Source organism: Lepidothrix coronata, unplaced genomic scaffold (genome assembly GCF_001604755.1).
Source record: "Lepidothrix coronata isolate B3197 unplaced genomic scaffold, Lepidothrix_coronata-1.0 Scaffold76, whole genome shotgun sequence".
NCBI classification, from domain to species: domain Eukaryota; kingdom Metazoa; phylum Chordata; class Aves; order Passeriformes; family Pipridae; genus Lepidothrix; species Lepidothrix coronata.
This window is the reverse complement of record NW_016690256.1, coordinates 3,207,627-3,222,238: the sequence shown is the minus strand read 5'-3', so window position 1 is coordinate 3,222,238 and position 14,612 is coordinate 3,207,627. Positions and strand designations below refer to the sequence as shown.

The following is a 14,612-nucleotide window of genomic DNA, read 5'->3' as shown; positions in this document are numbered from 1 at the left end:
TTAAGTTAAAATTGGTATTTTACAGAATGTGAGATTCTTTTCTTCAGGGAAAATTTCTGATTGGATAGCCACTTGTGTCAAGCAGTGACTAAACTGTGTTTTGGAATTTTAGGTGTCATTATATTCATGATGATACCTGAGAAGGCATAGACTTGTATCAAGCATCAAAATTGATTTTTATAATTATGTACAAAAAATGAGTTTTCATCTCACCGGTTCTGAACTATTTTCATGAAAGAAGATGAGCCTCTATTTGAACACTGTGTCACAAATCCCTAGGACTGGAAGAAGTTTTGAATGGGTGGAATATTGCAGATAGCTGAGCCCTCGCTTGGAAGGTGTGGTTTGTAAGGTTCCTTGCACAGCTTTACATGGTGATGTAGTCATTCCAGTGAGGGATGCTGATGGCACCTAGTGCTTAGGAGATTTAGTAATTTCAGAATACTGAATTGAAATCATTCATATAATTCATACTTTTCATGGGATTACATTACTCAGTAGAGCATCTGACGAATGGAAAATATTGCTATCCTAGTCTTTTTTTTTCACTCCAGAATTGAAATGTGTTTTGTTTTCCCAAGATCTGCTTTTCCCTTTGAATATTCTTTTGACAGCCTGTCTGGATAATCCTTTTGTTAATTTGCTGCTTCTTCTTGCCCCAATCATAACAATACGGTGTGAGGGGAACTAGATGATCTTTAGGACCCTTTCCAACTCAAGCCTTTCTATTATTTCTATGATTTTATAGCTACCAAGCAGATGTGGTGGCACAGCATGATTTCCTAAGTGGCTGAGAAGAGTGGTCATTGAATTTTGGGTACCTTACTCTTCTGCTGAGATGTTGCACACCTTGTCTTCTGAAAGGGATGATTATCCTCTTTTGGAAAATCAGGATTTTGAAATGTTTTAGGCTGGACTCCCAAAATCAAGTAATTTGATGCTCCAAATCACTTCCAGAAATGCTTTTTGCTCTCATTTCAGTTCTGTGTTTCAACAATAAATTTTCTTAGAGAGATAATAAATAACATTTTCATCAACCTATCTAAATAGAGATAAAATGTTTTGAACAATAATAATTTGCATTTATAAAATGTTGTCCATTTTTTTTAAACATATGCAAATAGTGAAATCCAGTAATAAATTTATGAGAGTCCAGTCAATACCAACTTTAGGTCTCGACAGGTCTGTGTTGAGAAAGGTAATTTGTTCCATGTTAAAGAAGTATGTGATGTCAAACAGAGATCTTTTATAAAAATCTAATTGTTTTACTAATTCTGTAAAGACTATTGTGAGTAGAAGGTGGCAAAATTTTTAGTTTTATTCATCCATTATGTAAAATTTTTAGAAACAGATAGGTTATAACCTTCAGGTTTTGCACAGTGGCCTCTGTTAAGTATCAATCCTCCAAGGTAGTTGAATTCATCAGTAAAATGCAGCATCACTGTGGGACCTGGAAGTCTATGACAGTGATCAGACCAGTTCCTTTCCTCATTTTGAATCTTTGTGCAGGAGCAATAATTCACTGCTCTAAATAGCCATGTTGAATGTAGTCCCTTTTTTTTTCTTTAACTTGCAACATCTGAACAGTCACATCCCAAGTGCTTACTACTCAATATGGCTTGGTGATCATCTTCAGTTACTAATTCTGTAGATAAATGGGAAATTATTTGGCTTTAGTATGTAGCAGCTGAAAGTTCTACCTTTATTACTCTTGTAATTTTGCTTATTTGAAGCTGGTCAGAGTTACACAAATAAATTTGCTGTAATAAAAATACAGGGCAATACTGAAATCTTTTTTGTGAAAAGAAAAAAAGCTTTCAGAATTCAAGATAGTTTGGGCAGTTGTGCTTGGATGGATATTTTGGCTCTGGTTGTAAAAGTTATGCTGTAGCGGTAGTAAGGAGGAAATCTTGAAACAGGGAGAGATGGCTTAAAAGCTTTAAGGCAAAGTGCCATATCAGCTGTCATTCCTCTGCTTCCATTTCCTGAGGCAACATTCCTTTGAAAACCGTAACACTACACATTTGTGAAATAAACCAAATTCCTCCATCAAACCTTCGATTGCTACCTTACCATGCTTTGTTAATAGATTTTGTTTCCCCACAAAATATGTAGCATCTGTTGCAAGGATATGAACTGTTTGTTTAAAGTCTTACTGTGGGTTTGGCATCATCAGCACAGCTCAGGCACAGCTTTTCCATTCTCCTCTTTGGAACAGACCTTGACGTACAATGTGATTAGAGGCTTGTGACGTGCCTCGTTGTCCCTCCTCTCTGCTGGGTTTTTGTTCCTTATACCAGCCATATTCTTGCATCTCTTCAGCTTCAGGGAATAAAATTTCCAAGAGTCAAGCTGCACAGGGAAAAGCTGGAGGAGTTATGGCTCTGCTGTGCCACTTCTGACTCATGTGTACAGGGGAGAAATTAAGAGAGGAGGCTGTTCCCTTTCTTATTAATTTTGCACAGGACACCAGTACGGGAACATGAGGATGTATATTCCCTTCCCAGTTGGGAGAGGAGAGCGACAGAAGACAAACTACAATTCAAACTTTAGATTTTTAAAAATGCATGAACAGTATTTAAAAAGGTAGTTTAAAATACACATCCCAAATAATTTTTGAAATGTAAACTTAATGTGAAATTTTAACCAATATTCTTAAAATATTCTGCAGTGTTTGTCCAACTCAACTATTCTGTTCATGCCGTGATGCCAGAAACTTATAGTACTCCTGAATATATTTTGTTATAAAACAGATAAAAAGCTCTTTAGCTCTTCTTGGTAGAGCAATATACTTTTTCAAAAACTTTCTAAAACCTTCTTGGAGTAAGAATAAGTCCAGAAGTTTACTACAATAAAACACAAGCACAATGGTGACAACAGGAAATAGCAGAAAGCAGCAGATCTTTGGTTTGTCCTGTGGCATGATAGCAACTCTTTTGTGTGCTACACATAAAAAAATTGCATCTTTTCTGTCAGATAGTATTGGCTATGCTACAGAATGAAATGCATGTAAAATAGATATGTTGCTCACTAATGTCAGATAAAGTAGCTTTTATTGAAAATAAGGTGTGCTTCTTGTGAACAAACAGTTTGAGATGTATACAAAGTTTGAAAGTAAGACAAAGTCTGCAGTTAGTAGAATCAGTGATATAAAACTGACCTAAAGATTTATTTTTAATGTGTACTTTGCATTATTAATACTGGGGCCTCACTACATGCTGTAACCATTTAAACTAATCAGAAGATAACCCAGATGCTTCTGCTTTTTAATATTTTATTTAAACAGATTGTCTTGGATAAGGAATACAGTTTATTATCACAAAACTGCCTTTGACTGATGCTGTGTTGTTATCCACTAATATTTACAATATTATTATACAATAGTACAAGACATTAGTTAACGCATATTGAGTAGTTTTAACATAGTAATTATTTTTTTATGTTTCTTCGTCATGTCACTATAACATATGAGAAGACATTAGACCTTAGGGTTTTCAATCAAAAAGACTTTTTTTTCCGAGAGTCTGTGTTTTGCTTAGAAAATATGTTTTTTTCTAAATGTTGTGTCTTAGATTGATAAAATTCCATGTGGAAAGACTCAAGCTACTTAAAACCTGACAGAACTAGTGTTGAAGTTGTATCCTGGTGCAATTTTAAACAGTGAATATCCTCTTCAACTGAGAATTCTGCCTGAGAAACACTGATAATTAGATTGATAATATTATTTGCTGTTTTACCTTCTGCTCTGAAATTAAATTTGCATTTTATGTTTAGTATATTTAACAGAACAATTAGCATTTAAGTTACTAAACTCTGTGTGTATATATATATACACTAAAAAAACAGAATAAGAAATATATTGTTCTCTTAATTGCCTGCTCTTAATGAGAAATAAAAGCTGATTTTAAAGAAGAGAGATTGTATGATTGAGCCCTTTTTTGAATAAATGAGCATCACTAAAGTCAAAATTCTTGAAACATGTAAAACAATCTGATTGCTGTATCTGTTTTGCCATTAGCTAAACTGCTAGACACAATAAGAACATAGGAAACTTCTATTTCTTTAACAAATGCTTTTCTTTATTCTCCCTTGGTCATACAGTCATTCCCAGCACAGCACTGCAACGCGTCCACCCACAGTGAGCTTGCAGCGGACCATTTCTGTGGAAGGGTAAGATGATTCTCTGTTGAAGCTGCCTGTAGAGCTCTCAGATACCACTGAACTACCCACATACACATAGCTGTTCACTAGATGTGATTTTGCATACCACAGTGTTTTAGTCTGTGAGATGAAGCAATAAATAGTTTCAAATTAGTGCTGATCCTTTCTTGATACTTACACTGAAAGGTTTGGTTTTCATGGAGATGAGCATACCTGTCATGGTGATATGTTGTATACAATTTCTTCAATTCATCTCACTTGACTAGTGTTAATATTTACTGGTGTTAACTGTAAAATGGTTCCCACTAATCATGGAAATACCCAGTGAAGTCTTACTGTGTTTTCTTAATGTATGCGTGAGTTTGTTTTGACAAAGCAGTGTCCAAAACCAAGGATGAAGAAGTACTGATAGAGAATATTAATCCTGTGCTGGTGTATATCTGTGTATATGAATGTAGAAGCACAGCTCTGGGTACATGGCTGACTCAATTTTAACTAAAATAATTGAGTAAAATGTGAATAATTCACAACCACAGTTAATATTCTTACAACTTTACAATATTAGAAATGCTGGTATTTAACACAGAAATACAGATTTTGTTTGCATTGACTGGCATAGTTTACATAAAATGTCATATTTGTTTCTCCCTTCCCACATAGAAATGTGGAACTGTTCAAAATCTTTAGTAGGCAAAGATGACAAAACTTGTCATTGGCTGCTCTCAGGTCATATTTCAAAGCATTTCTTTCTTGTGATAAAAGTGAGAATACAAAGTTTCCACAGAGGAAAGATGTCATCTTATTGTATTTTGGTTTCTGTTACAACTGTACTGTGGTGCAGTGAGAAAATGAAGTGGTAAATGTGTAAAATAATCCAGTGGAGCCTGAAATGATTTTCTCAGAATTATTTTCTTTCTTATCTAGATCTAAGATCTAAGATTTTTAGTCTTTATTTAAAATATGTAAGACAGCTATGGTAATTATTCATTGAAAATTAGACTGAATAATGAAATTCCTACAGTAAAGGTACATATGGCTTAAGGGCTGTCATCTGGAAGATAATTTTATAAATTAAGTCCTCGTCATCCAGCCATCTTCCTCAAAACAGGGCCAATTTCAAGGTAGATCAGATTGCTGAGGGTCTTGCCCAGTGAGGCTGTGACTATCACCAGATGTGGAGATGGCACAAATTCCAGACAACCAGACTCAGTGCTTAAACACCCTCCTTTTGGATTTCTTTTCCTTTTCTCTCTAATCAACAGAGAGAGTCATAATAAATTCCCCTGTCTTTTCTTCAAATCAACTCATGAATAAATTGATGTTTGAAATAAAACTGAACTGCAAGAACAAGTTTGGTGGTGAAAACAGTGATTTGTTAATCATTACTGAAAAAATAAAGAGGGGAAAGAAAAAAATAATTTGCTCAATTGAGATTTAAGGAAAGAAATTCTATTGTAATGTCTCTGACTTGGTCTACTGGACTCCATAATTCAAGAGGCATCCTGTAGCTTTTAACTCCTACTGAAATTTGGAAATCAATCTGTCTACATGAATTTTTAGATAAATCGCAAAATCTGTGCTGGACACACAGACAACTTGCATATATTGTGTGTGAATCATTAGAGCACAGAAAATCTGCAGTTGATACCACAGGTCTCCTGCTGTTCAGGAGGTAGGAGAATATTGGCTTGTAATTATTACTAATCAACTTACACGGAATCATATTTCATTTCACATAGGAAAGTGGGACTGTGAACCTGTTTCACTACTGAGCAGAAATGAGTAATCAGCTCAGCCCTAAATATTTCATTATGTTAAAACTTGATTTATTCTAATGTTTTTGTGGATCTCATGCTGCCAATTATGTTTATAGCTAACACAATTTTGAGGTCAAAATAAAGTTATTTTTCTTTTTTAGGAACCGTGTTTCCATCAATAGAGTCCTGTATTTAGGAGACCCGTTATATTGCTTTTGAGATGCACTTTGTAAACAGCTGCTTTACCCGCAAGGCATCCCTGGCACATGCAGACATTTGTACCCTGCATGCTGGCTCTGTCTGACTGACTGTGGAGTCACTGAAGTGATAGGATTATTGGATCCTATGAATGAGAAATTAAATTTGGGAGGGTTAAAGAAATACAGGGGGAATTGCGTTCACTGGCATTTGGTCCTTTCCACACTGTTGAATATGTGGTAATTGAGCTGGTCAGAATAGATTTTTTGAAAAACTTGAGTAGTTTTTTCAATTAGGTAATGGATTCATACATAAAACAATTTTATCTTTTTTTTTTAGAGAGGACTTTTGTAGCCTTCATGTACAACAACAAAATTAATAGCAAGGTGGAAAAATAAAGATGTCTTTAAGATTATTTTTTCTTTATATTCAAGCTATATATTCTTCAGAGTGTAATAACTTTACATGAGGTTTACAGATTTATTATGTGTACAAAGGCATGAACTTCAGGGGTGTTTGAGGTCATCATTAATGTGATCTCATTAGTAATTTCCCTAATGGTTTATTTGCATGGTTTAAAAACCAAGAAAACTCTAATGTTTGAATTCAAAAATATTGAGGTTTTGAGGTTTTGGTTTTAATGAACAACCTTAGCTGTAAGTATTCAAAATAAGAAAAATATTGGTTAAAAACAAAGCTCTGAGTTTTTTTGAAATCCTCCGTACTATTGCACAGAGCTGTAAAGTTAGTGATTTCTGATAGCTATTCTCTCTGCAGTTGATATCCAGATTAAATTGTATTTTGTATGCTACCAGCCATCTCTTAGAAAATGGGATTTCAGCTTATTTGATAAGAGTGTTTCGACAGAAATATTACACCTATTTTTCAATGTGACCGAGTATCTGAAATACATATAAATATTTATATGTAAATAAACAGCATTTGAACCATGACTAAAGGTAAGAATTTTTATTCTGAATAGGACAGATATTACAGACCACTTCATGTTTCAAAAGTGTCTTCTATAAAGTAATTTTGGATGCTTGTTACTAGCTGTCTGTGTATTGATATTTCAAAACATGGCTTAGGGGCACTGCTATTTTTAGATATTGTCTGAGCCTTTGCATACTTCCTCTCTCCTGATAGTTCAATTGTTTACAAACTGTAAAGCTGGAGCATTCATGGTAAATAGAGCCATCGAATGCTGTAAGTAATAGTTTACAGAAAAGTGATTTCAATATGGAACCAATAATTTTTAAAAGCAGAATGCAAAACAAACCTTTCTAGTGTAGAGTTGCCTATGTTGGGTATAGCAAGTGGAACAGAGATGCAGTTTTCAGGATTTATTTTGATTTTTGACATGTAAATCATGCACCTCCTGGAACAGGGAAGAGAGACAAGTGATTATATGAGACAACGTATAAATGAACAAGCAGACAGAGATAATCATATCCCTTATAGAACTAAAGAGCATATTAGCTGTCCTACATTATTGCTCTGGAAATCAATGAGATTTCTCAAACACAGGAGACATACTCCTGTGCATTTAAAGTAAATGTCAGGTGTCATGGCAAGAATACAGACTAGTTTTTCAAATGAGATTATTCCTGTATGCCAATTCCAGCTTGCTATCTGCAGGCAGAAAACATTGCCTGGTGTGCAGGCTTTAATTCCTCTACAAAAGACAAAATAAAAGACTGTTAAAGTCCAGAGGTCTTCCTACAAAACAAATACAGTTGCACATGTATAAGCCAGTGCACTCCCGCGTACATCAGTCAGGTTGAAGCCTGACTCCCAGTAGGTTCCCTTGTATTAAATATACTTCAAAGTTTATGACAAGTTAGACATGATGCTTTCAGAATAAATGCATTAAAATTTTAGTCAGTATTAAAATTAGAATAAAGCATTGCTTCTACAGTTAATGCCAACATTCAATCAACAAGAAATGCTAAGGAATTCGTAGTCAAATAAATGGACAAAATACCTTTTTCAAGCAGAATGGGTAACTGTGGTAAGGAAAAATGATATTTTATTATGTGATATGATAAATGAACATCTGATTAAAGGCAGAATGCTTAGTTGTTAGTATGCCAACATTTACTAAAATGAAATAAGAAGTCACTAATCAATTACAGGTAGAGAATTAACACTCTGCACAAGGCCAAAGCATTATCTCAGTTTACGAATGTGATGTTGCCCCCCTTGACTGTGACGGTCAGTGTGACAGCAGTAGATAAAAAGAAGGTTTCCTTATTTTTTGTTATTAAAAAATTAATACAGGATAGTACTAATTAACATCACAATCAGGGATCAGACCTCACAATCAGGGTCAGGCGCAACACTGATGTGCATCACTGATGCGTGCAGCTCTTCCAGGCTCTGAGGTGGTATAGGACTGGGAATTGGAGAAAGGAAGTTCTATCAGCTCCCTACCACTGCCTGGTCCTGGTGTTTTGGAAACCATGCAACAAAGGCAGAGGGAGGGAGGGGGGAGGAAGGCTAGGGGTAGAGCTGTTTCACATCATAGTGGAAAGATTTTCCCAAGCCTAAGAGTGGAATAACAAGGGAAAGAGAAAAAGCCAAGATGTAACAGAAGTGATATTGCAATAAGACAGCGGATGAGAGCAATACAGATAGATTTTTCTCTAATTGCATGAACCAGACTTGTAGAAGGTATGAAAGAAAATCTATATAAGGAAAGCTTGGTTTCAGCAGAACTCGATGTCTTTTAAAAAAGTGTGTATACGCATTCCAGGCCTTCAACCACTTAAGATTTCATATTCTCTTTTCTGTAATTAATCAGATTTTAAAACATCACATATGCTTGAACATACTCTGTCCATAGAAGCTTCCTGTGTTAAATACTGTGAAGAATGATCTCTGTTTGAACCACCTTTTTTAAGGTCCTTCCATTATGAATGTCCTTTGGTTGCCAGAAATAAATATGCAGTTATTTATCAGTATTTTATTTATCAGAATCATGAGAGGAAAATGAGAAGTATTGTTCTGAAAGAGAAATGGCTTGATTAGCCAAATGACTTAAAGGTAGTTCAGCACTCACACAATGAATTGTCAGAAGCCAAACACTATATTCATACTGCTCAAGAGAAAGGGCTTTGATCCCTTAGATTTGTGATTTTTTTTTCATAGAATCACAGAATGGTTTGGATTGGAAGGAACCTTAAAAATTGTCTAGTTCCAGCCCTCCTGCCATGGGCAGGGACATCTATCACTAGACCGGGTTGCTCAAATCCCCATCCAATCTGGCCTTGAACACTTCCAGGGATGGGGCATCCACAACTTCTCTGAGCAACCTGTTCTGGTGCCTCACCACCCTCACGGTAAAGATTACTTTCCTAATATCTAATCTAATTTATCCTGCTTCAGTTTAAAGCCATGACCCCTTGTAGTATCACTGCACGCTCTTCTCCCTGATGTAATAACGTGTGACTTTAACCAACTAATACAATTTCTCGCTACTTCAATTTTCCCTCCTGCTATTTGCTACTTTTAAGTAGCTGGGATGGAGACTTTTGCATTATATATGTGTAGTGCTTTGCACAGAGGTTGTGGAGCCTTAGTCATCTATTGATCCTACCCTAATGCAAGCAGTAAGATAAATAAATATTCTTTTGGGCTTTCTGTGACATGTGTGATTGTAACACCAAATCAACATGTGCATAAATGTATGTATGCTTTCAACATCCTTTGTGAAGAAAGCAGCATTTTTGAAAAAATCCAAACAAACAAACAAACAAAAAACCCAAACCACCAAACAAACAAACAAACAAACAAAAAAAACAAATAAAACCAAACCAAAACAACAAAAATCTGCAGACAAAGCAAGATTAAAGCCATATTTTTAAGTCTCTGCAGACTTGGGATACCTCATTGATTGTACATAACTGAAGTCTCTACGGTCTATTTGAAAGCACCCAGTGTGCTTCATATTCCTGTAGATGTTTCAAAAAGCACAAAATCGTGTCAGCACTCCAATTTTGTAGATGGTGCAAAAGAAACACAAAGACAGAGCTGTGCCAGTGTGAGATGAATACTAAAACTGACTCTTTTCTTTAACGTAGAAAGCAGCGCAAAATAAGCAAATTAAACATGGGTTTTCTTTCAGTTTATTATTATAAGAATTACTTGTTTTTAAAAAGCTCTTCATTTATCAGTCCAGTTTTAATCTCTTAAATTATTCTATAATTACTATGCATTCACATCTGTAGAAGAATGATAGGCATACTCACATTTTTTGTCTTGTCATTATCTGTTTGTTAAAAAGCAAATTGATCAAACCAAATATTCAGTAAAAATGTAGTAAATAAAAAATACTTACTGTTTTCAAGATAATGAACAAATTAAACCAACATGAACAAAAAAAAACCTTTTAAGAAGAAAAATACTGCACTTCAATTTATTTTCGGTAATTGCATTTTTATGACAAAAGAAATTTTTTTAAGTGTCAACATTTTACCTGCTCTGGTTTGTTACTACTTATCAATTTCAAATAATAATTTAGTAAACCTTTGCTCTTACATCGGGCCTGCAGTTTATAATGTGCTTTACAGAATCTGATCTTTTGCATTCCCTGAAGCAAATAACCAAGTCCATCCAAATTGATTCTGCCATTGATTTCTCAGCCTGTAAATTTGTGTGGATTGCAGCGCTTTATTTCCTCTTTTTCTCTTAACTCTATTAATGTGAATCTTCCTTTTTTCTTTCCCTACCTTTTTAATTCCTTCCCTCTTCTCTTTTACAGATGCACTGTCTCCCTTTATCCTGCTCTCTCTTTCCTTTGCTCTTTTCTTTTTTTTGGTTGTTTTTTTTTTTCCCTTCCCTTCTGCTGCCTTCTGTCAATCCAGGAATGTTTTCATCTCACAATCCTTTCAAATTTTTGCTTGATTTCCCCTGCTGCTCTTCTCTGTTTGTATTTGGTAAAAAGCTGCAGGAGGCTATAAAACATGCACGCATGGAATTAAAGTGCTAGTACACTTTGTTAGCACCTAGAAGCTTACCTTCAGCCCTATTTATCACAGAAGAAATTGCAAATGGGATAAGTAGTTAAAGCTGGAGGCAGAAACATGCAATTCAGAAACACTGGATGTCCGACTCTTCCTTTTTCCAGGGTAGCTACAGAGTGCCATCTATTGTCTCCAAATAAAACATTTTCATGGAATCATAGAATATCCTGAGTTGCAAGGGACCAAGAAGGATCACTGAAGTACAAGTCCTGGCCCTGCACAGGACAATCCTGCGGATCAAACCATGTGCCTGAAAGTGTTGTCCAAACACTTCTTGAACCTTGGCAGACTTGGTGCTGTGAGCACTTCCCTGGAGAGCCTGTTCCAGTGCTCAACCACCCTCATTTTTAAATAAGTTGCCCTGAAATTACCTTGGCCTTAGCTGCTGTTTTCTGCAGATAACTACACATTCTTACTGAGTGCATTTACTGCAAGAAAACATCATTCAAATTTAAGTTACTTTTCTGTCACTTCTTACTCTCCCATCCCCATGTCATCTTTAAGTGTTTGATTCCTTACCCTCTTTACAGCATTTATCTGCATTTTGTCTCATGTGTGTTAAAACTACACTAATAAAGATTTTTAATAAAGGCAAAGGAGATTTTCTTAATGTTGCTCCCCACATATTCAAGAAAAATTGGAACACCTGTTCTTCGATCTCCTTAAACATCATATTTAGAGTTGACTGTAAACTTTTATATCGGGCAATAAAATTTGTAACATCTTATCTTCAGCTTTACTAAAGCTAGCCTTTACAGTGAGTGTTGCTAAAGCACTGGCAGGTAACTAATTTCTGCATTACTCAAAACATCTCCTGGACAGTGGCTGGCATTGTAGTTTGTTCGCTTAAGAAATGTTTTTCCTAATTTAACTTCATAAGTTTTTGTAGTACAATCATGGCTAAAGGTTATTCTTGTAATGATGAAAGCAACACTTGTGTGTTCTTGAGTTCACCTTTCAGATCCTGTCAGATATTCAGATATGAAAGCAATATAAAAAAATGTTATGGATGGTCAGCCTCTATACAGCCAAATTTGAGTCATGGCCAAAATGACCTGATTAGACAAAAGAGCAGGAGCTGAAACTCATTGCATTCTAATCACAGCTTCTGACATTTCCTTGTTATTGTCTGAGCTTCCTCTGAACATAATCATCCAAGAGCAGAATGTGAATTTTGCTGTCAAAAGGCCAAAATTATAAAACAGCACTGGCAGCATTTTAGGCATAAATCTGCTGACTTGATCAGAGACAAGGATTAATAACTGGGCCAACATTTTGTTCAGCTGCACAGCTTACTATTCAGTAGATACCCAGTTGTATTGACCTAGTTTTGCCCATAGCGCTGGCTTTCAACTATTTGATCCAGGCTGCCTGTCATATGTGAAAATACTCAGTTTCATTTTGAACAAGATCTCTTCTGATTTCTCACCAGCAGAGCATGCAAATAGATTGGTTTGACTTTGCTGCCTCTTTTTCCTCCATATTCAGGTAAATAATAAATGGCAGTAGCTCAGCTCTTGCAAAGTATTTCTGATGTGTAGGACACAAAGATGACAAATGTTACCGTATCATTTTGGACATGAGGAAATTGAAGCTGGAAGAACAAATGACTTGCCAAGATCACTCAGCAGCACATGGGCTAAGCAGGGAAGAGAAATCATGCCTTCAGCTTACTGTCCCAGTTCTGCTCCAACCCCCAGGCCATACTTCTAATTAAAAACCTGTTTAGACTTCCTAGATTTGGATTACTTTACGTCTACTCTGCATATATTTAAGAAGGTGTTAAAGGGGTTGCTACAAGGCAAATCAACAGCCATGATCCAAAAGAAAAGGAACTCTGACTTAATTTTTTGATTGTTAAAAATACTTCAACAATACACAAACTCAAGACAATATATCTTTTTCTCACAGCTGTATTTTTAAAAGGTTGTTTTCTGACTTCACACTGTTAAAAAAGTTAAGACATGAAGGGCCATACAGGGTAGGACTAATACTTTGCTTTAGCTTTTTCTTTCAAAAATATTAATCTTCAAATTAACGTTTTGGAAAGTTGGGATGTTATTTCAAGATCATGAGCAAGTTGGAGATCCAATTTGGACATTAGCACTGGGCAAAGATGAACAAATGCCTACTGATTTCAGAAGTATCGTGTCAGGATAAAGTCTCCATGACAAGATAAAGTCTCCGTCTGTACAGCCATAAGACTCAACTTGCATGAAATAAAGCATCCCTTGATTAATCTCTTCTCTCCAATTTTTTTTCTTTCTTTAAAAATAAAATGGAAATGAAAAAGCCATTTGTGTGATGTAGAACTGCCATATAGTATGAAGGAAATATTGAATCGTTTATACAAGAAGCATTCTGGAAAATGTTGCTGTAAATGGTGTCTATTTGTGTTGCTGGTAACTTTTATTTTTAAAAATAGCGAATGAGTAGAACACCCTGTTTCTCAGGGAGGAGTCACAGACACATGTATGTGTTTGGGAGTACTTGCAGGGCTGGGAGTAAAATTTACACATACTAATATAACAGCATTTACACTTTTTCTAAAAATTAAATTGTTAGAGAGATTTGAAATGGGGTAAGTACTAATAACTGTAGCAGGTGTGTGTATATAGAGTTGTGCGTGCTTGTGTTTCCAAGGGACAGCCAGATCTGAGGCCTCATATGTAAAGATTGGGAATAGGAATAATATTTGGGACCCTTTCTCAAAGATGATTGCTTAGGAAGTTATCTCTTTCTGGACATAAATTTTCCCGTCAGTAAAATGCATGTTATGTTTACATCCTTTGGGGCATATTTTCAATTTGCAGAAGAAAAGTGCTGTATGAGATGTACCTGTTATTATTTATTGATTTCTATCATAATTAATAACTTTTTAAACAAGTACAGCAATAGCAAGTATCCCTTGGCCTGGTTCAGTGATAAAGCTACAGTGTGACTTTACAATTGCAAGCTCCTGAGAATGTCAAAAAAGAGTTTTTAATGAGATTCTGCTGTATTAGCTTGATCATATAAATGTTATTTGCTCCAAATCTGTCAGGATCAAATAAAACTGCCATTGCTTTGCCTGGAATTTTAAGTTTTTTCTTTGTTCATTTGTTTCAAAAACAAAACTAGAACTTAAAATATGAAGGTACCATATAAATATTGATTCTCATTCTATATATAGTATTGCTATAAATTAGATTATTAAATATATTCAGTTTTGGTTTTTCTTTTAATAAATCTGTCACTTAACATAGTGAAGATGAGTCCAATGGGCTAAAATTAACAGAGATGTTTGGATTCAACCATGAGGAAAAAAAATAAAATAATGCTGGTTGATTCCTACCTCATCTGTTCACCAGTTAACAGATTTTTGTCATTTGTTAAATGATTTCTTTAGGCAATAACAGGCAACTGTGTCTTAAGAAAAATATATTATGCCTAAGATGCTATGAAAAATGCATACACAATAAGAGGTTTAAGT

General features: G+C 35.2%; 1 protein-coding gene across 19 annotated transcripts in view; it reads left to right on the top strand.

The window, feature by feature from the left end:
• Positions 1 to 14,612, top strand: part of DLG2 (discs large MAGUK scaffold protein 2) — a 997,608-nt gene that overhangs the window by 758,646 nt on the left and 224,350 nt on the right. For 18 of the 19 annotated variants that reach the window (XM_017819622.1, XM_017819624.1, XM_017819623.1 and 15 more), the window contains one exon: positions 4,102 to 4,170. The exons of the other annotated variant lie outside the window; for it this stretch is intronic. In XM_017819622.1, coding sequence (XP_017675111.1) covers positions 4,102 to 4,170 — 69 coding nt within the window. The remainder of the gene's footprint in view (positions 1 to 4,101; positions 4,171 to 14,612) is intronic. 19 annotated transcript variants of the gene reach the window in all.